The sequence below is a fragment of the Chaetodon auriga genome, chromosome 8 (assembly GCF_051107435.1).
Source record: "Chaetodon auriga isolate fChaAug3 chromosome 8, fChaAug3.hap1, whole genome shotgun sequence".
In the NCBI taxonomy this organism is placed as follows: Eukaryota; Metazoa; Chordata; class Actinopteri; order Chaetodontiformes; family Chaetodontidae; genus Chaetodon; species Chaetodon auriga.
The window spans coordinates 18,192,009-18,212,778 of NC_135081.1; the positions used below are offsets into that span (position 1 = coordinate 18,192,009).

General features: G+C 44.3%; 1 protein-coding gene across 2 annotated transcripts; it reads right to left on the reverse strand.

Annotated features, from left to right (window-relative positions):
* Nucleotides 1-121: 121 nt before the first annotated feature.
* lmtk3 (lemur tyrosine kinase 3) lies at nt 122-20,192 on the reverse strand. Of its 2 annotated transcripts, none has more exons than XM_076736664.1 (16): nt 19,898-20,192; nt 17,283-17,416; nt 16,737-16,884; nt 15,796-15,869; nt 15,469-15,587; nt 14,522-14,609; nt 13,601-13,749; nt 13,399-13,483; nt 13,138-13,259; nt 11,990-12,139; nt 5,515-11,872; nt 5,254-5,417; nt 4,693-4,826; nt 4,087-4,421; nt 3,916-4,000; nt 122-1,588 (listed from the first exon to the last, which is right to left on the reverse strand). In XM_076736664.1, the coding sequence occupies exons 1-16, from the start codon at nt 19,986-19,988 to the stop codon at nt 1,455-1,457; spliced, it is 8,370 nt and encodes a 2,789-aa protein (XP_076592779.1). In that variant the 5' UTR covers nt 19,989-20,192; the 3' UTR covers nt 122-1,454. The 2 variants fall into 2 exon arrangements, with proteins under 2 accessions (XP_076592779.1, XP_076592778.1); XM_076736663.1 differs by having other exon boundaries at nt 17,268-17,416; nt 19,898-20,102.
* Nucleotides 20,193-20,770: the final 578 nt, after the last annotated feature.

The following is a 20,770-nucleotide window of genomic DNA, read 5'->3' on the forward strand; positions in this document are numbered from 1 at the left end:
CACTACAAACAGAGCGACTCACTGCAGGGAGTTATATGGGTGTTCTTGCTTATAAATACAACGCTTAACGGTTATAAAACAATACGGTTTGCTGTCATGAATCAGTTCAGTAAAAGGTTCACATTTTGAAGTTTTTATTTCCCCTTGTTTATACATTATCCCTTGAAAACCATTCTCTAAACAATACAGGTTTTAAACCAACATTTAATCAGACTAAACGAATGGACTAGTTTGATCTCGACTGCATGATGGACTGTTATTAGTAGAAAATGGGGTAAATTAACAAATACACAAACAAATGGGGTTATTTACTGATGAAAGGCTTCGATTTTTCATGCTAAGCTACATTAACGGTCATTAAACAAGGGAAAAGAATGACAAGACAGCAAAAAATTCATAGACAGTGGAAAATAATGACACATTACAGGACATAGTTCCATACAGATTGGCATATATTAACAAGTAAAATTATACAAAATACTTTTTTTTTTTTTTTAACAATTAAGACGTTTGGGAAAATATTTTGATTTATTTGTTATGAAGATCTTAGAGAAGGTATAACCTAGATGCATTCTGTCCCAAACAAATTTTAGCTAAGTTAATATATGTGTTAATTGCAGAAAAGCAAATAAATAAATTGATATTAAATAAGTAAATAAATAATCAAATAAATAAAACATTGCATGGAAACTGACTTTACATAAATAAATAAAACAATATAATAAATATATAAATTAATTGTAATAATGTTAAGAGGAATCTTCTCAGAACTAAAAGTATAAAGAAGCATAGCTTGTTTCATTTTTCGTGCAGTCTAAGAATACATCTAAAAGTAAACAGCTCTAAAATGATATTGTATACACTTGTAATATGATATTTGTACAAATGCAAATGAGTATTCTCAAATACAGGAGTCAAGCGATTTCTGTTCCAAACTGCTGCCTACGAGAACAACTGACTGACTGCAATGAAAAACTGCTTTAATAAAGAGAGGACTGGAATCCAAGCATTTACATAGACAGATGAATGACTAAAGAAAGTGCATTCCCCGCACTTCTGGGGAATAATACAACAAAATGAAGCAGAAAAAGAGAAGGTAAGCTGGTACACAGCAAGACTCCCACTGCATAGCTGTCAAATCTGTTTCAGATTTTACAAAGCTCCAGGCTCCTCTTCTCTTAGCATATGCTGCCTTTTCCAAAGACTTTTGTAGCCGAGGGCTATGAATAAACTCTGTAAATAGTGGCAGGCAGGAGCACAACAACCCCTGTCATACAAAATCCTGTCGCTGGTAAAACCTGGAATGTGTCCAGCTTTGAGAACGGGAGTCTCATTCTTTCAGTTGCCTATTCAATAAAAAAATAGCCTCTGGGTGAATGGCTGGTTGTTGGGGTTAATTCACTGGCCAGTCCAAGAGGGTTCAGCTCTAAAGGTTCCCACGATGACATATAACATCACACCAAGTGGGGGTCGTTGGCAGGGCTGACAGTGAAGCGCGATGATGTCACTGGATTGGCCCCCACAGGCGACCTTGGTTTGATTGATAAATCCTCTTTCCTTTTTGATTCTTTGTTCTTGATGTTTGGCCCTGATTGAGAGAAAAACAAAATCAAGCACTTTGTGAAGACCAGGTCACATGTTCCTTGTGCTTCCCAAAACCATTTTTATCATTAGGTGATGCTCATTGCAGGTCAGATCCAACTCAACAGGATTCATGGGGGAGCCCAAAACTTAAGCCATAACTTAAAATGTGTCTATTTCAATATAAAATCTCTTGTAAAATCTTTTGTGTTCATTGTCTGAACAGACAGGTATAAATGTTCCTGTTTCATCTCTTTGTCAGTCATCTCGCTGTGTTCGTAGCTTTCGACTCAATGTCTGATTTGGACCTCAGTTCATCAGAGGCTCCAGAGAGCTGCATTATTATGCTCTGTTACATGTGTTCATGTTTAAGTTAAGATGATGTTTGGACATAGAATTATGGGTAAATAAAGTCCTTAAATTGCTCTGGTTTGGTCCCTCACACACTATCATAATTGTATTGTTGTGAAAAGCATCAACACTGGGACCATGGATGGACCGCTGAGGAGCTGTCAGACTGTTTAACACCAGCATCGTGTAATGTAGCTCTGTGTTGATGCTGTCTTTCTCAATTCTACATCATAAACCCACTTTGTCTTGCACTACTGTTATCAGTGCTAAAATATGATCACATTATCCTTTTCACCTGGTGCAATTTCTAAGTCATATGCTTCTCCAAACTGTGCAGTACCACCATTTATTATCCATATTGGCAACAGTACTTTTCTAAGTTGTATATATTTTGCATATACATAGTTCTAGTATTTCTCAAGTGCAATACAACACATGTCATTAGGAGTTTTCTCATAAGGATATTAGCAATAGTACTTTTTTATGGCAGTAGGATTCTTACGGCATTAACTATTTTTTTATAATCTGTACAAATGTACATATACATAGTTGTTTATTTATTCTGTACCCTGTACACTTTTTATTTTGACCTTTTTATGCCAATATGCTTGCTCTTTGTAATACCTGCTGGCTGTAACGACTCAATTTCCCTGGTGTGTGATCAACAAAGTCTTATCTTAATTTAAATCTGAATCATGTCTCCAATATAAACTAAATACTGAAGTGCAGGTACAGCTTTTAAACCAACAGCAGCACCTGAGAGCTCTGGTTCACCTGCAGAAAGCCTGGGTGTCTTGCTCCTATGTGGAGTGGTGGGTGCTTCACATGCCTGTGCCCAAGGGCCAGCTGTCTCATAATCTGTTCATGACTGTGACACATGTGCCTTCAATAGTGCTGATATATGCAGCAAGATATTATCAACAAACCAAACACAAGTCAGGAAATAAACTAATAATCTATAGCTATTAATAATCAGACTGAAGCAAGACAAGACAGCTTTTGGTTAAAAATAACTCAAAGGGAGCACAGTCTCTTCATTCAGCGCTGTGAAGTTTCAACTCTAAAGGCTACGAAGGATCGTGAAAGCATCTAATTTTGGAGTTTCTGCATTTCTGTGTATGTGCACGGCCCAAAGGAAATTCTGCGCCCAAAGTTTCATTATTCTGTGAAATGAGGTGATCAGTGTGCGAGATGGAGAGAGGAAGTCAAGAGAGCAAATGAAAATGTGTTGGGAAACACAGCTTAGGCTTGCATTGTTGAGCGCGGGATTTATGTCCCCGCTCAGTTCCACATGTCACAGTGTCGAGGAGGATAATTATAGAAGATTAATTCTGGCTGCATATTTGGAGAGGAGATGGCTAAACTGAGGGTTTTCCATTTCGGTGGGTGGGGATGAGATAGAGGCTGTCAGATTTTATTACGTCATTCTCCGGCCCAAGGTGGGGACTGAGTGAAAATACATGTTTAGAAAGAAACATATTTCAGACTTATGCGCATTATCTTTATAGTACAGACGGCTAGCAGCTTTGTGATGCTGCATTTACAGAGATAATGCTAATGAGGGCACGCTAACATGTTGACAGTGCTGCTGATGTTGAGCAGGTATGATGTTTGACATGTTCACCATCATAGTGTAGTATTTCAGCATGCTAACATCAGCTGATGAGCACAAAGCACAAAACATGAGGATGATGGGAACGTGGTCATAAGTAGTGGACAAATCTTTCACCTGATGATGGTGCCAAATTAAAACTTATTACAATTCATCAGAATTTCATGGCAGAGACAGGAGATATTTCACTCAAAACTATAAATGTAAACCTTGTGGTGGCACCAGAGGACAAGTCAGGGGATCACCAAGTCAGGATGATTCACCCTCTGGGGACCAATAATGTCTGTACATAATTTAATGGCAATCTAACCAACAGTTGTCACCTGCTCATTCTGCGTCTCATCATGAAGGTGAGACGTGTTTGATCTTACCACGCAGATCCAGCTTGGTGCTTTTGACAGACACTGGGTTTGGACTGGTGGGCGCTGAATTGCTCAACTCATTGGTTGGAGTTTCCTGTTGTGATGAAACAAATGAATGAGGCCTCATTTTATTTGATCAAACATCTCTTATCAATCAGTTTTTGAAAGTAAGGCAAATACCTGATCAAAAAGATAGATCGTGACATCATCAAAAAAGGACACATTTCTTCCTCTGTCCTTCTCTCTGTCCATCGGCTCCTTGGGTGATTTCAGCAGACTCCTCAGCCCGACTCGTTTGTCCACATCTGTTTCTGTGACAACAATTACCCTACGGGAGCTTTCGTCCTCCTGCTCATCCTCCTCCTCATCGTCAGGGTCGCTTCCCGGGGACAGACCTCTCCGTCTCCCGATCCGATTTCCTATCGCGCCGTCCCCGAATCCGCCTTTACCGGTGGGGGTGAGGGGAAGAGTCAGAGCAAGAGGAGGGAGGGCGAGAGACAGACGAGCTAGTTTTGCTGTGAAAATGAGAGCAGGGGTGAGTGTTGTTCATGACAAGGACAGGAAGTTAAATTCAATAAAATATATCATGGGGAAACAAACTTTGACATAACAAAAATAAGTAAAACTGTGTGAGACGGAGTAACTAACTACTCTCAAAAGGCTAGAAACTACTGAAATGTACTATACATGTTAGTCTATCTAACTCCATATAAAATAAAAGGCCATGTATGTCAGTTTGTATTCAATTATCTCAGTTAATTAGCAACACGTGCAACAAGACGGTACCTTTCATTGCTTGGTTTGGAGTCATCTGAGGGGTTGTGACCTCAGGTTGTTCAATCACAGTGAGTGGCTCAGCTTTAGTTTCGTCAGACTCGGTGTGGGGCTGAAGGCTGGGGGAGCTGTCCTGCTCCTTGTGGCTACAACACCAAAACATTTCATTAAAACACGAATATTAAATGCCAATATTTCTGGTTATGTTTGTGCAGGTTTTGTAATATTCATCTTTGCAACTTCTGCTGCAAGCCCCAATATGATGGAACATAATGGGACTTCATTTGTACTAATCACAGCTTTGAAAAACTACAACTCTGCGGTCCCTCAGAAACATGACTTTCAGTTGTTTAGATGTTTATTGGTCTACGTCTGCACTGAAAAATCCACACTGCTGAGCCCCTTTAGTCACTGGGATGATTTTTGTGAATAAAAGACAAAATCTTTCAGGACGTTGAGGCCTCCATAAGATATCACCAGATCTAAGTAAGTAAATTTGAGTGAACTGTCCCTTTAACATAAAGTCTGACTGCTTTAACACGTAGTTCAGAATCTGGTTTGCCTTCTTCATACCTCTCATCCTCTGTTTGTTCTTTCACGGTGACCAGCTCAGTGCTGTTCTCTGTGATTTGCTCCCCCCAGGGCCGGAGCATCACGGTGTCTTTCACAGTTGACCCCCAAAGCACATTTGTTTTCACATTTTCACTGAGGGAGAACTGCAGCCTCTCCTCACACACCTGAAGCAACAGAATAAAACAATGACGAGGGGTGAATAAACTCAGAAAGGTGATATAAGCAGCACTCTTAAGACAAATCACAAGAAGACATGCTCACCTGCATCATGAGGCCATTCTTTGTTGTCATCTTGGAGAGAGATCCCTGGTCTTTGACATCAGATGTTTGGCCTGGGGACCTGAGGTCGTCATTCCTCTCCTCTTGAGGTGACAGTCTGTCCTGAGGATCCAGGATCACAGGCGGTGCAGACTCTGAGAGCTTATCAGAATTATCAGAGAGGCCGTCTTCCTTCAAATCCATCTTGCTCCCCTCAGGAGAAGAGGAGCCACATATCTCCTCGCCTGTATTGCTATCACTGTCAATGCTGCCCCTCTGGTCAGGTGTTTTCTTCAAAGACTCCAGGAGTTCAAGGTTCCCCAGAAAAAGGTCGCCCAGTGAGTCCTCCTCATCCCCAGATATGCAGCACAGTTGTTCCAGTTTTTCAAAATCCTCCAGGGGCTCCTCATCCAAATCTTTCCACTCAGAAATCAGTAATTCTGGGAGATTGTTGAGGGGAACTTGGGGTGAAGATGGGGTGGCAGATGATGTTTTTTCGTAGTGATTATTATGATCATCCTGGTTTTCTATGTTGGGTGTGAAGTTGCTCTCATCGGCCAGTGTTATATGCACAGAGGGGAGGTTCAGATTGGCTGAGATCCCTATACTCTGAGTTGTAGCAGGTGGCTCTGAGACATCTGTGTCATGATCTGGGGAAATATACATCTCTGTCTCAGTGCTAGCAACAAAGTCCTCTAGATTAATGTGACTAATAAACTCCTCTGCCTCTATAACAGATGGTGGTGGACTAGGAAAAGAGTCATCTAAACTCTCCAATTTATCATCTTGCACATCAAGGTCTATGCTTGGTGGAGGACTCGGAAAATCTACTGAGCTGAAATTGTCTACCTGTGGATATGACTGATCTAACTCGTGCTTATCAAGGTCACTGGGACAAGAGATGGGGTTTGATGGAAGGGACACGTCTCTGCAATCCTCTACATTCATCACGCTCACTGTCTCTTCTATGTACTGCCGAGCAAGCCACGGTCTCATTTCAGCCTCTGAATCGAAGTCTGATTCAACATTTTCCAGGTCTGGAAGGTTCACATGAGGAGCCTCGGTGATGCAAATAGATATATTTGAGCTTTTATTCTCTAATGTGTGACTGAAGTCATTCTCTAAATTAGAGCCGGTGTCTTTGTCAACATGCTCAGCTGGCGCCTGCTCCTCTATTTGGATCTTGCAGAGGTGATTCTGAGGCCATCTGTTAAAATTTTGATTCTCCTCTGTCTCTGTGGAGTCTAGCAGACCTTCCCTGACTGTCTCGGCGTGTGACGAAATCTCTCCTTTCTCCAAGGTCTCCTGCTCTGGGATTTCTATATTCTCTACTTCTATATCTGATATTTTCCTCGTCAGGTCTTTGTTAATGCTGCCAATTTCTCTGAGGTTCTCAATATTTTCCTCCTGTTGTATGTCCACCGCTCTGACAGTCTGTTGGCCATCATTAACTTTAGAGTCCCACTTTTCCTTCAAGGCAAAATTACCAGCAAGTCCTTGTGTTTCATCGTTCCAGGTTTCTTCACAGCGTTCCAAGACAGCAGGGTGAGGTTCACTTCCTGCAAGTTCATCGTTTTCTTCAGTCTCCCAAAACTCCTGACCCACAACGAGCCTCTCCCCCACCTCCCAGGCCTTATTATTGAACCCAGTGAAAAATTCTGACCTCAGTTCAGTGTCTTGACACCTCCTCTCCGGAGAGGCCCACTGGTCATTTTCATCAGGCCACAAGCGTAAGTCCCTTGACTGTGAAAAACGGTGGCAGTCAAACTCTCCCCTAACCACACCAGATGCTGTGCGTTCTTCATCCTCCTCGAGGGCACTCCATAACTCTTTAGTTTTCACATCCAAGCCCTCGCAGGAGTCTTTATCCACATTGTTAGCAGAGTCCACTTGTCTTGCTGCTCCTCTCAGGGGTGACTTTTCCTTCATGGCGTTACTCAGCTCTGCGGCAGCCAGCTGTTTCTCCGTCTCTGTCGTGACCTTCTTTTCCTCGCCGCTGTCTGAGCAGCGCAAGTTTCTCAGGCCAAGCTCGTTGTGGTCAAGACCAGACCTCTCATCACGTCGCTCAGGCCCTTCAACACCCGCATCAGCCCAAGAGGGACACATGAGATCACTCACTTTATCATAGACAGGCTTCCCATCAAAACTTGGCTCGACCACTGACAGAGTTTCATCGCTAAGTGTGGCATCAGTGGTTTGAATGCCGTACAGTTTCGATAATCTTGACTCACGGTTGTCAGCTTGTGTTGGTGTTACAGATTCCACAGTGTCATTTCCACATTTGAGGGTGTTCAGTGCAGAGAGATCAATATCCATCTCTGTAGCACTTGTGTAATCGTTGTTGCTGGGCTTTAACACGCAATCCTTCGACTGGCTGCCAGATAGAGACTCAATCAAAATATTTGTCTCAGAAATGCTCCTGGAATGTAGATTTATATCATTCTCTGCAGAGTCTTGGTATTTGCAATCTGTTATTTGAGAGATGATGCCATCTGTGAAGTGATTGTCTATCGGATACCCACCGCTGTGTGGGAGCCCTTTCAGTGGCTCATCATCTAAATCTGAGAACAACTTATCAATGAAGTCAACACAGTCCTTGGCCTGAGGATCATCACACAGCAGTGTTGACTTTTTGCTCTCGTTTGGGAAAATGCCAGAATCATCTCTCTGTGTTGACTCCAGCCCTTTATTTAGAAAATCTTTGTCATCACCTAAATGAGAGATGGCATTTTCTGGAGCATTTTGATATACAGTACTTGTTTCTTCACACATCTCAATAGTGGTCTTTTCTCCATTTTCACTTTTGTTGTCTGACATTTGGATGCTGTTTCTTAAGGGGCTCTTTTCTCCCGCCTCCCCCTCCTCCTCAGTTTTTTCCTCTATTCCTGTCAACGTTCCCCGATCCCCTCCTCGACCGCTGCTCGGCCTGGAGGCAATAAGTCCGTCACTGCTCCTCCTGTTCATCCCGTCCCCCTCCCAGTCGCTGTCTGAGAAATAGGCAGAGTCTCGATGCGGTGTTTCATTTCCCAGAGCTCGCCACCCACTGTTTCCCGCTCCTCCTACACCGCTCGTCCACGAGTCACTCGGTGTGAGGCAGTCGGTTGAGTTGGAAGTCATGGGTGACAGGACTGAGTCCGTGGGGGTGACGAGCGAGACATCGGAGGATGCGTCCCAGTCTGGAGTGGTTGGAGTACCAGCAGGAGGGGGTGCCTTCTGACCAATGTGACGGTGCTTATCGTCACCGGTGTCATTGTGTTGAAGTAAATTCTCTCTCTTCATCTCGGCAAAGCTTTCGTCGCTATTTTGAGCACCCAAATTTTTCTCCAAATCATCATGTGCTGTGATTCGTTCAGAGTCCACTGCAGATACCTTATCTCTGTGGTACATTTCTTTGTCAGGATTGGTCTCTCCACACACTTGATCTCTTTTCTCTGGGCTGCCGGTATGTGGGTCTTCTTTCATTATCTCACCATTCCCTATAACAGCAGTCTTTTGACTATGTGTGTCATTTGAACATAGCGATTTGTCCTCGCGCATTAGCACAGTGTTGGATTCTTTAACACTCTTGGTGGAGTCAGCAGGAGGATGCTCTACCAGCTCTGTTTGCTCTCCTCTGGCAGGTAAGGCAGGGCCATCTGAACACTCCTCCACCTCTTTCTGACATGCAAGTGTTTGGTTGTGCAGAAGACCATTTTTGGGCATGATTTCTGAAAACACAAACTCACCAGACTGGCAGTGGTCAGCATTGCCTCCTTGGCTGTCTGGTTTGAGAGGTTGTTTATTCGATCCTATATGAAGGACTGGGATCTCAGGTCTCAGAGAAATCTTTATCTCACTCTTTTTGGCACGCTTGGTCACTTGGGCATAGATGGCCTCAGTTTGTGTATCATCTTTGCCCTTTGCTCGCATGGAGCTCTCTGACTGAAATCTGATGGTCTGAGCGGAGTTTGGGTCAATGCATATGGACTCATATTCAGGAGACAGTGGAGTAGGGGAGCAAGATGAGTCTGCTTCCTTTTTGTTTGCAGCAGCGTTTTGTCTTGATATGATTTCAGTCAGGAAGGTCTCTGCTGATTGGATCTCCTTCAGGAACTCCTCTCTGGTCATTTCTGTTCTCCGAGGCTCCTTCTCAGCCCGCTGTTCAGACTCCTGCTTCCCCGTGGTGATCTCAGAGAGCAGAGAGCGGGATCTCCGTATACCCTTGGAATACGCTTCCTCTGCCTCTGTGTATGATGGAAGGCCTGAAGCACAGACGTAGGGCCGCAATCTGGATCCTGCAGGATAGAGGTATTTTACTGGATCACTTTCTGATCCTGCCTCCAGATCTGTGTCCATCCTTCCTGTGTCGATTTCTGTGAGGAAAAGATCCCTCTGGAATGACTGTTTTGTGACTGTACTGTCCTCATCTGCACCTGTCCTGTTGTTGTGTTTCTCTGGCCCCCATGACTGTCCCGCTGACCCCAGCTCTGTGATCAGCGACTGGGAGCGGCGCATCCCTCTGTTTGGCAGCATAAAGTTGCCCCATCTCTCTCCATCTCTTTTCTCCGCCTTCTTTTCCTCCCATGACGTCTCTGACTTGGACTCATTAGACTCTGTCACACTGGATATCTCTGTCAGAAACAGATGCATGGGGGATTTCTTGGCAGCGGCCACACGCTCTGCCTGAAGTTCAGCATCTTCCTTCCAGATGGTAGGGAGGATGGTGTCAAGGCGTGACTGAGTCCTTTTCATTCCCCTGGAGAAGAGCTCTGCACAGCCTGGGTCTGCATCTTCAGATAGGCTGGAGTGTGTGACAGTAGTCCCACCGCTGGGTCTCTCAGGGGACATGAAGGGAGAGTCATCCTCATCTGAGTAGGTGGGACTCGATGAAGACTGTCTGTCGATCAGGGGGTCTGTGGGCTGAGGGCGGGGTAAATTGCGATAAATAGGGCGCAATGGATTTTCTCGACGAATAGGGGAGTCAAAGTCTTTTGCACGAGAATGTGAGTTCTCCTTGGAGTTGTGCAATGATGTTAAGTGCCTGCTACCACCCTCTCTGTCAGACAAGTCACAGGATAGCGGGTCTCTGTTGGATCTCTGCATCTGCGGCTTTGTGTATCTTGAATAAGTGTCTGCTGTGTTGTAGCTGGGGCAGCTTCTTTGTGGTTTGGAGTGGGGAGGGAGAGGCGGAGGACACATTTGAGGAGGTTGGGGGTAAATTGGATGGCTCGATGGGGGAAGGGAGGGGGAGAGGGATGGGGATGGGGGTAGAGTCTGTCGGGCCCGATGGAGCCCCAGGTGATCAAAGGTAGAAGGTGGGCAGCTGCTCATGTGATGTGGGTCTGTTTCAATTTTTCCAGTGATGGTGTAATGAGGCAAACCCCTATATCCGAGCGGAGGGGCAGGGAGAGGGCGCGAATGAAGGTGGTTGGCTGATGACATGGACATAGAGCGAGGCTTGGGAGGAAGGACCGGGGCTTGAGAGGTCACGGACAATTTTTTATCTGCCTCACTGCTCTTTCTCCCCTCCTCTTCATCATCATCCCCTAGATCGACTACTGAGAAGTCGGTCACTCTGCTTGAAGTGTCTCTGAACTCAGCCACACCTGTGCTGGGCACCTGAAGTTGAACCTCGCTTGATCTGACAGTCTGGAGGCCCTTTCCACACTTGTCAGAAGAACAATAGGGGACTCGTTCTTTTCCCAGCATTCCACTGCGAATCTCCACCAGCTCCATGTCTCCAGGGCAAATGGAGTCAGAACGGAAAGAGGAATGAGTCTTCCCTTTGAGAGTTGGCGACTTGTCCTGGGGAGTGTGCTCCTCTAATCTGATGTAGTACTCGCTGGCAAGGGAAGGGCTGCGGGCGCTTATCACTGGGACCACAGTGGGAGTGTCCAAAGATTGTCTGTGGTTATTGTTCACAGTTGGGATTGGCTGAGGAGGAGGAAGGGGTTTGTAGCCTCGTCTGGCATGAGCCTTTTCCCAGAAATACTCAAAGTTCAAGCCTTTGCTAGTTTCAGTGACAGTCAAAATGTCATCTAGTTCAGAGGAGGATGGGGTGATACAGTTCCCCACAGGGTCCAGCAGGGGGTAAGAGTTGTCTCTGTCATCCCTGCCGTAGTCTCTCTCCCTTTGCCGCTCATTTGCTGCAGTCTGGAAGGCAGGTGGACGGAGTAAATCCCAGCGTCTTTCAAACGACTCCTCGCTCTCCCCTCTCCTTCCTCTGCCCTCCTCATATTCCTCATCCTCTTCATCTTCTTCCCCGACACTCCCCCTCGCCATTCCTCGCTCAGCGGCCAGGAGGGAGGAGAGGAGGAGGAATATCTCCGCTACAGAAGGACGCTGAGATGGAGGTAACCAGCAGGACTGCATGATCTCATACCTGTAAGCAGGAGAGAAAACAGAGGAGGTAGGTTTTTGAGGCACATCTACGGCACAATTACATCTCATTAACATAATCATCATTTCTGCACAGTGCACTTAGTGGGTGAGCACTGACCAGTAGTCTGCATGGGAGAGTTTGAGTCTGGGCTGGGCCAGGGTGATCTGTCTCTCCCTAATGACGAAGGTCAGCACCTCATCATCGCTCAGGTGTCTGTGGGGCTGAGAGCCAAACTCAAACAGCTCCCATATAACGACCCCCAAGGACCTGGAAGGAAAACAAGATGTGGTGATAGTGAGAGACTTCACAGACCTCTTAGGCTTTGTTATGTAACGCTTTTATAGCAACACCTTGTTTTGTACAGAGCTCTGAATTCCAAGCAGATGAGACTGAGAGGCACAATAAGAAGCTAGAATTATCACCTTGCAGTTGTATGCCTCTGCCAAACCAGTCATGTTGTTGTTTACATCCATATCCGTCCAGATTCATTTAATCTATGCAGTGAAGACTGCGTAGGAATTTAATAAAAGGTATTAAGTGTATCGTTTTGGTGCAATGGAAGTTATCACTATGTTGCCGTATGATTCCAGTGAATCATCTCCAGTGAGAAACATGCTGTCTTCACTTAGAGACGATTTTTCCAGAGGCACACAGAGGGCTGATAGAAAGCTTCATCACATGGTGCAACGACAATCACATGAAGCTCAATATCAGCAGAACCAATGAGCTTCTGGTGGACTACAATGACTCAAATATGGATGTTGCTGCGAAGACGGTTCAAAGATCTTAAACTATAATTTCCTTTGTGAAAGCGAATAGCACTCTTTTTCTACTTGTGTGTTTTGTTCCCAGAATGTTTTCTTGTTGGTTCTTTCAACAAAACATTAGATTGAAGTTTGTAATATCAGAGCCTGAGGGTTCAGTCCAGCTTGGGCTCTTGTTCTTTCATCACTCCCTCTGATATTACTGGGCCTGGCACTAAGACTGCTGACACACCGATGGAGGTCACGCTGACTGTGTTAAGTATTTGTTTTATGATTTTTTTGGAGAAACATTTCAAAACAGCTGCCTTTTGGGACAAATCCAAGCTCTAACCAAGACTACAAACAGGACATTATCTAATATTGGTTTCATAGGAGAATATGAAAACCAATGAGATAAACAAGCATGATCACAGCATTAACTGGCCATAACCAGCCCGGCTCAATGATGCTGATTTTTCTGCAGCTATGTATATGAACAGCTGTGAAAGCTTTAAAACATACCACACATTGCTGGTCTTGGTTTGGTCAGTAACAATGAGAGATCCTCTGTACTCCTCCAGCAGCTCAGGAGCGATCCAGCGTAGTGGGATCCATAGCTTGTCTGGAGTTAGGTAATAGTCCTCCTTCACAAAGATTGCCACAAGAATTCATTTCCATGAGGAAAATTATGTCATTATTTCTATTACTTCAATTGAAAAGGTTTTTAAAAAATGGTTGCCCACATGGATAAATCATGCTCTTATGTTAAATACAACCACATACCTTATAATGGTTGTGTGAAAGGCCATAGTCGCCTATCCTAACTGTGAGGTCTGAGGTCAGCAGGCAGTTTCTTAACGCCAGATCACTGCAGAGCAGAGCACATCCTCCCAAAATCATTCAGATTCAACAGAGAGACATGTTCTGAGAGATACAATTTCATTTAAAGACTTGGATCCTGATTATGGGCCGAGTCATGACTGACCTGTGGATGTAGTTGTTTTCATGGAGATGCAGCAGACCGGATGTGATCTCAAAAGCCATTCTCTGAAGAGTCAACAGGTCCCGAGTGGGGAGGTCAGGGGTCATCCCATCTGACTTCCGCTGGGCTCTCAGATACCTCTTCAGGTCACCCTATTTGCACATCACAACAATATGGCAAGCACTCAAGTAGAAGATGAGATAATGCCAGTTCGGCTGTGTTTATGCCAAGTGTTTGTGCCCTTCCTCTAAAACAGAGATAAAACTTGAAAGAAACACCACACAGCCGAAGAGGATATTTGAGACTTCTGCAGTAAATATGTCCCTTTTTAGGTGTTTTCCATCATGGAGCCTCAAAAGCAGCAGGGGAATTGGTAATGAGCTGCCAGCCTTTCTATTAGTTATTTGGGCTTCAGGAAGGGCAAGGAAATAAAATGAGGACCACATAAAAGGATGAAAAACATCCGTGAGGAAAGGACAATAGGAGACTTTGTCCAAACGGATAATAGCAGTCTGTGAGGACCGCAGTGTTGTTTGGCTTCTCTCGCTGTCTTGCTGTAATTGATCTGCTTGTGTCTTTGTTTGCCCTGAGAGTCCACTCATATGGGTTTCTTAATCAGTCAGTGATTAAGCCAGCTGAGGGAAGGAAAACAAACCGATTGTAGAGATGCAAAACCTGTCCCTGGAACATTCATAGTTGTAATCATTTATCATTTCTGCAGCAAATAATATGGAGAGTTACAGACATGAAATGACATTAAATCAAAGAGCAAATGAAGTAAAAGCCTTGGAAAAAACAAATAACCATTGCCGCAACTACAACACAATTGACTAAAACTGCAGCAAAGGTGAAACGTATGCTGATTAACAGCATCTGTCAGTAATAAAAGTGATATGCATGTTTAAATGACCAGTTTGTACTCACCAGCTGACAGAACTCCATAACCAGGAGGAATGGGATGCTCTCGCTGCACTGCCCCAAACACTGAAGGATGTTGGGATGTTTAAGGCTCCTGATGGGAGAAAGACAAAACCAGATAGATAGATAGATAGGTAGATAGATGGTAATGAGCTGCCAGCCTTTGTACTACACAGACCAAAGTATAGAGAGAGAAAAAGAGGATGTGCTCGTGCGAGGCACTGCAGCAAATTAAATGTGAATGAAAGTTGGAAAATGGAAATAAACAGTATGGGTATTTTGTGTGTTTTTCTCGTTGTCGGGTTGGTGTGTTTGTATCAAACACTAACTGGGACACAAGAGAAGAGGAGATAACAGGACAGGAGGAGGGTTTGTGCCTCAGCAACAACAGAAGAAGAAGAAACGGGAGATGTAAACAGCATATGAATGTGTGTGAAAATGACCCCTAGTGGGTGTATATTTCTGTGTGTGTATGGACGGTGCTGGTTGTTGAAAAAGAACAGACAGCCCTGTCCTCACATGCTTCCTCTCTGTGTGTGTGTGTGTGTGTGTGTGTGTGTGTGTGTGAAAGACAGGACAGCCAAAATGCTACTCAGATTCTGAGTCAAACACACTAAATAGGTTGGTTCAGTTCTCATCTCATCTCATCTACCTGCAGAGACATTGCCGATGTAAGCACACAACAAAACATCAAAAGTGAGATTATGATCTAACACATTCTTCCTCTTGAAAAAGAAAAGTCAAACTCATAAGAAATAAAACGCACCCTTTCTCATTTCCACACAGTCTGACTTGCTCTGGTATGACCAGCAGCTTATGGTGGGCAATATTCATACAGTCATTTCAATGACTTGTACACTCTTCTCTGCTTGTGCTACTGTTTTGATAACTTTGCTATTACCCCCTAACCATCACCTGAATTGTCACCTAATTGTTCCAGCAATTTCTCCCACCTGTAGGGCTCAGACTCAGCCAAGAACTTCCTCTGCTCCAGAGGGCTGGCGCTGACACGCAGCTCCTTCACCACGGCCTGCGAGGAGCTGCAGTCACACAGCACTTCAGCCAGGATCACCTAGGAGAGATCGATGGACAATAATATGGAAGAGTGCCCAGGAGAAGGAGACTGGCAGTAAAAGAACTATTTTGAGTTAAGACTCCTGATCTGGTCAGTAGCCAGTATTAAATATAAGAGAGCAGCGCATGCTGTAAGAGAGAGAATCTATGACGTGGGTCATGTTTAATATAAAAACACAATGATATCTTAACGTGAGAAGTGTTACCTTTCCGAACCAGCCATTTCCTATCTCCTGAAGGTAGTTTAAAGTGTGTCTTTTGAAACACTGAGACTTGGAGTCTGTCAAAAGGAAGAGATATAAAAAAAGATCAGGGTCATACAGACATTGTCATTTGATGTTCTTTCATGACATTATATTTCCCAACAAAACAAGAAAATGACTTTGAAACTGATTCGCTCTGGAGGAAGATATTATTTACAGTGCTGCTCATTGGTACAGTAAAATACAAACTACTACTGCCATCACCCAAACACTAAAAACATGTTTTAAGACAAATAGAAATGTGCAATAAATTGAACTACTGGACACAAGATGTTGCTTACTTCACTGAACAGCCCACTCTCAGTGTGGGAGGATTCAAGTTCCCACATCACACACATGTAAGTAACACACTGGACCACGATTGGCTTCCGAACTAGTTGTCACAAAACCCTAATCGCATCCTTTATTTCTCACTCTTAAGTCCAGCACAGAGAAACTTTCAGCAGCTAAATGTGAAAGCAGAGTTGTTGTGTGTCAAACCCTCACAAGCATCGCTCTGCAAAAACATCCAAATGAAGCAACAATATGCAAAACCCATTTTTGAGTGCAGGGGGGCTTTAACGAATGACACAATTTTCTTCCTGAGACAAAAAAATGTGTGTGTTCCAGCCTACAGTGTGCTGATACCAGCCCCGTCTGTGGCCAAATGTCCAACATGTCCTGTTCATACGGTGCACTGATGCAGAATTTTCTCAGATGATAGTTTCCACTCCACTGAAGTTCAGAAGCGGGCTATACACTCACTTTGAGACCTTTAATGGATCCACATCAGTGACTCAGGCAACAGACCCTGAGGGAGTTTACTGCAGGACAGCTTGGTTGTGAGGGGACTGAAGCTGTGCTCAGATGAGAGTCAGAACAGGAGAGTTGTTTCAGGTTGTTACCTGCTCCATCCTGCAGGGCGGGGCAGTTGGGTCTGTCTCTGACTGGCAAGGTGTAGACCTCAGGGAGGGAGGGACATGACGACAGGCTGTCCTCCTGGATGGGACTGGAGCCTCCAGAGCACTCCTCCCCGTCTGCATTGTCAAACTCCTGGTTGAGCAACAGCAGCACAGAAAAATCACATTACTGGCATGATTGGAAATATAAAATAAACTGTGTGCTCACACTTAATAACATGGTTGGATTTAGCAGTGACTATCAAGGGCAGACAATGAGAAAGCAGCCATTCTGAACTAATGACACCCTGTCTGCCATCTCAACAACAACACTGTCAGGTCAAACGATGGAGGCTTAGTCAAGATTCGACTGAGAGACGATTATTGACAATTTCTTCTTCATTAAACCGGAATAATTGACTCCTGTTTGCATTTCCATACAGTTAATCAAGTCAAACTTATATAAAAAACCATACAGACATGCACAAAAGGTGTGAATAAACAAAGAAAGCAGAGAGAGGTGAATAAATCTCTTACATGTTGAAGACTTACATTGAATCCCACTCCTCCTCTCTTACAGCACAGGCAGGTCAGGAGCAGCAGAACAAAAGAGACGAGGCCCGAGCACGAGATGAGGATGACGACGTAGGGTGGAGGAGAGAGGGATGCAGCCCTGGATTGAGACACTGAGAGGAAGACGGGGAAAACACAAGGGAGGACAGGCTTTAATACAGAAATTCAGGGTATTTGTGTTCTATAAAGGGGACAGACTGTTGGGTTTGACTCAGTGAGAAGGAAAAGAGAGACTTCACTGAATCAGAGAAGTGTAAAATCTTGTTACAGGTGTTTTGTTTAGAGGGAAACCATTGGAGCGTTTTCTTAGCGGCAGGTTTGGGACACAGTGGAGAACCCCAATGGACAGCTTGCATCAGGGATTTGAGGGGGAAAAAAGCAGGAAAAGAAACTAAGTTCAAGATAAAAAACGACTGTCTGAATCAGTAAAAGAAAATAGAGACTGGTATTAAAGTTTTAAAGTGGGATAATATACCATTCCAGTAAGGAAAAAAGCATGGGGGGAAAGGGGAGATATCAGAAATGGCATTCCACTCAGGAAACACAGTTAAGAAGCAGGGGAGGGGTGGCTGGAGCTGTCATTTAGGTAAAAAAGGAGCGCTAATTGGGAAGGGTTGGAAACTGGAACAGAATTACTCAAATCAGGAAGGTTTACTACTCAGGTGAGAGAGGGAGGGATCGGGACATTTGATATTTGTACCTCAACGTGGTCGATTGTGGGAAGTGAACCATCTGTAGAAAAGAAAAGGGGCAGGGCAGGGTGGTTAAATACCCTTCAGGTATTATCTCGCTTTCATTAAAATACTGCAGCCAAAATACGTCAAACATTACATCATTTGACAAGAGAGAGGAACAATGACACCTTGAAACAGTCAGAAAGTGTCCAGCTCGCGCTCATCACAGTGAAGGACACATGTATTAAATATAAACATTAATATTTAAACCATACCTGACAATATCTGAGCTTTATCTTTCCAGTCTGTGTAAACAAAGCAGCATTTTAGGCTGCAAGAATAACACTTGCAAGGTGATTTGTAGGATTTCTGTACATGTAAACTCATGCACTCTTCAAACAAACCTATGAAGCTGCATTTTACCGTCATTACAACTCATTAAATACATGTGAGAAAGTTGTTAACACTAAAAAAAAAATACTATGTTACAATGTCAAATAACTCTAAGCATGAGAAATAATGAAAATGCATTCAGGAAAATAAATATATTAACCCCCAGTGGGTTACATAAACAGTGATACTGAAACTGTGCCATAAAATTTATGACTTACTCTGTGCTGTCTTAAAATATCCCAATTTCAGTCTGTGTCGCTCACACAAATCCAAAAATACATTCATTCATCAGGTCGTGATATTGTAAACACTGCATACATAAATTTCAAAGCACGTTTAATAATTTACCGTCTTAATAAATATTGTAAAAAGAGACGCAGCGTTGCACTAAAACCTGACATGAAGTGACATTTGTTCTATTTGCACGATAAATATGTGAGCTTCATTTCAATTAGCACCTTCAGCACCTTTTGTTGTCTTGTCTTTGTCTTGTTGTTTACAAAAAGTTGCAACACAGTCAGAACATGAGTCGCTTGTTTCACACATCCTGAGCGAAGGTAAATAAAGATGTGTTCAGCATGCAAGACCAGCTTCCTATCAAAGTGTGGGCTGGCGAATGCTCCAATCTGTTGCTAACAAAAGAAAACTGCTGCACCTGATTCCAGTAAATTAAAGAAAACCAGTCCTGCACGAGTTTTAACCCCTGAAACAGAGAGAAATGCAGCTAATTGTTGATCATAATTGCTGATCGTCACCCTGCGAACCAGGGGCCAAATATGAAAACTAAATGACCCCTTTGACAGTGTGGCCCCTTAAACATGCACCGCAAACATATGACTGGTGGCTCCAGTCCCGATGCACAATTCCTGAGCAGTGCTATTCTTTCATCTTTCCCTAGACAGATGTCCAGACAGACACTGCATATAAATAGGAGCCTAACACAGGGCCTTTTCCACCAGCCCGGTGCCAGCAGCTCTTATCAAAACAATACAATGACTGCACACATTACACAAACACAACACTCCGCCAGATCTTAGGGGGGAAGAAGGCATATTCACATTGAGAAAAATAAAGATGCCAGCACTGGTTAATAGGCTAAATAATCTCCAGTGCCTCGCGGAGGCTATTTATAGTCTAAATATCTCGCACTGGCCGACGATTTTACTCTGCTATTCATACAGTATATGCTGTTTTTAAATGCCATCGATGTGAGGCCTGAGATCGAAACACCCCCCCCGCCCCCCCTCTAATATTTTCATCACTGCATGCAAATATGGTACCCTACCCATCACCAAATCAGCCTCGCTCCTGTTTTGATTAAACCAGCCACGTACTGCAATAATAATTCGCATTATATCCCAGTCATACAGGCTGATAACACAGCATCACCCCCCCTCAATGTAGAGAGGCCTTTTCAGAACTGACTACATCCCCCCTCTCTCCTCCTTTCTCCAGCATCACTGACAGGTTTTCAAACCCCCCACCACCACCACCTCCTCCTCCACCACCACCTCCGACTCCGCTCACCTTCCCTCTGCGGGACTCCGAGGGCTCTCTCCGGGCTGAAGTACGACATGATCCCCGCCAGCGCTACCATCACCCAGCAGTGTGGCCGCATCGTCGCCGCGTCCGGAGCAACAACACCATCCGAGCGAGCGACGCTGCCGACTGTCGGTGTCCTCCTCTCTCCCGTCCCCCCGCCACGGTCTGTGCCGTCTCCGGGCTCACGCCGTCTCTGTCTCCCCCCCTCCCTCCGCTTTTCTCCCGATAATAAAGAGCGTCTCCTCGCCTTCCTTGTTGTGCTCTCCCCCCTCCTCCTCCTCCCCCCCTCCTCCCCCCTCCTCTAATCCGCAATTAAACACGGTGTGTGAGATGCTCTTTTGTGCATCCTCAGTCCGCCGCTCGCTCCTCATACATTACTGCCTCCGTCTGTGCGGAGCGCTGCTGAAAACAACCACCCGCTATTTCTCCCGTTATATAAATAAATATATTTCTTTCTCCCACCCCCCGATCCCTCAGTGTTGGAGGGTAGTCTGTGTTTTTCTCCTCCGCCAGCCTACGTCAGACACACGGCGCGCATTGTCATGGTCCAGCCTGATCATCATAAAGCTCCAGAAACGAAAATCTGTGGTAATATTCCCACAGGGAGCTGATGGCGTCCATGTGCTGCTGGGTGGTGGGTTTCTATTGATCTCATATTGGATTTTTAATCTTTAAAGAATCACCTCTCTATTCATATGAGCATATTACTTCGGCATCCTATTAAATAATACAAATTACTTATTAATTGGCAAAGAGCGCCTTCATCACTTTATAAACAACAATAAATACACACTTTGTGTGGGTGTATTATATAGAAACATTGTTTAGATGTGCAGCTTTTTAGGCGCAGCTAACCAA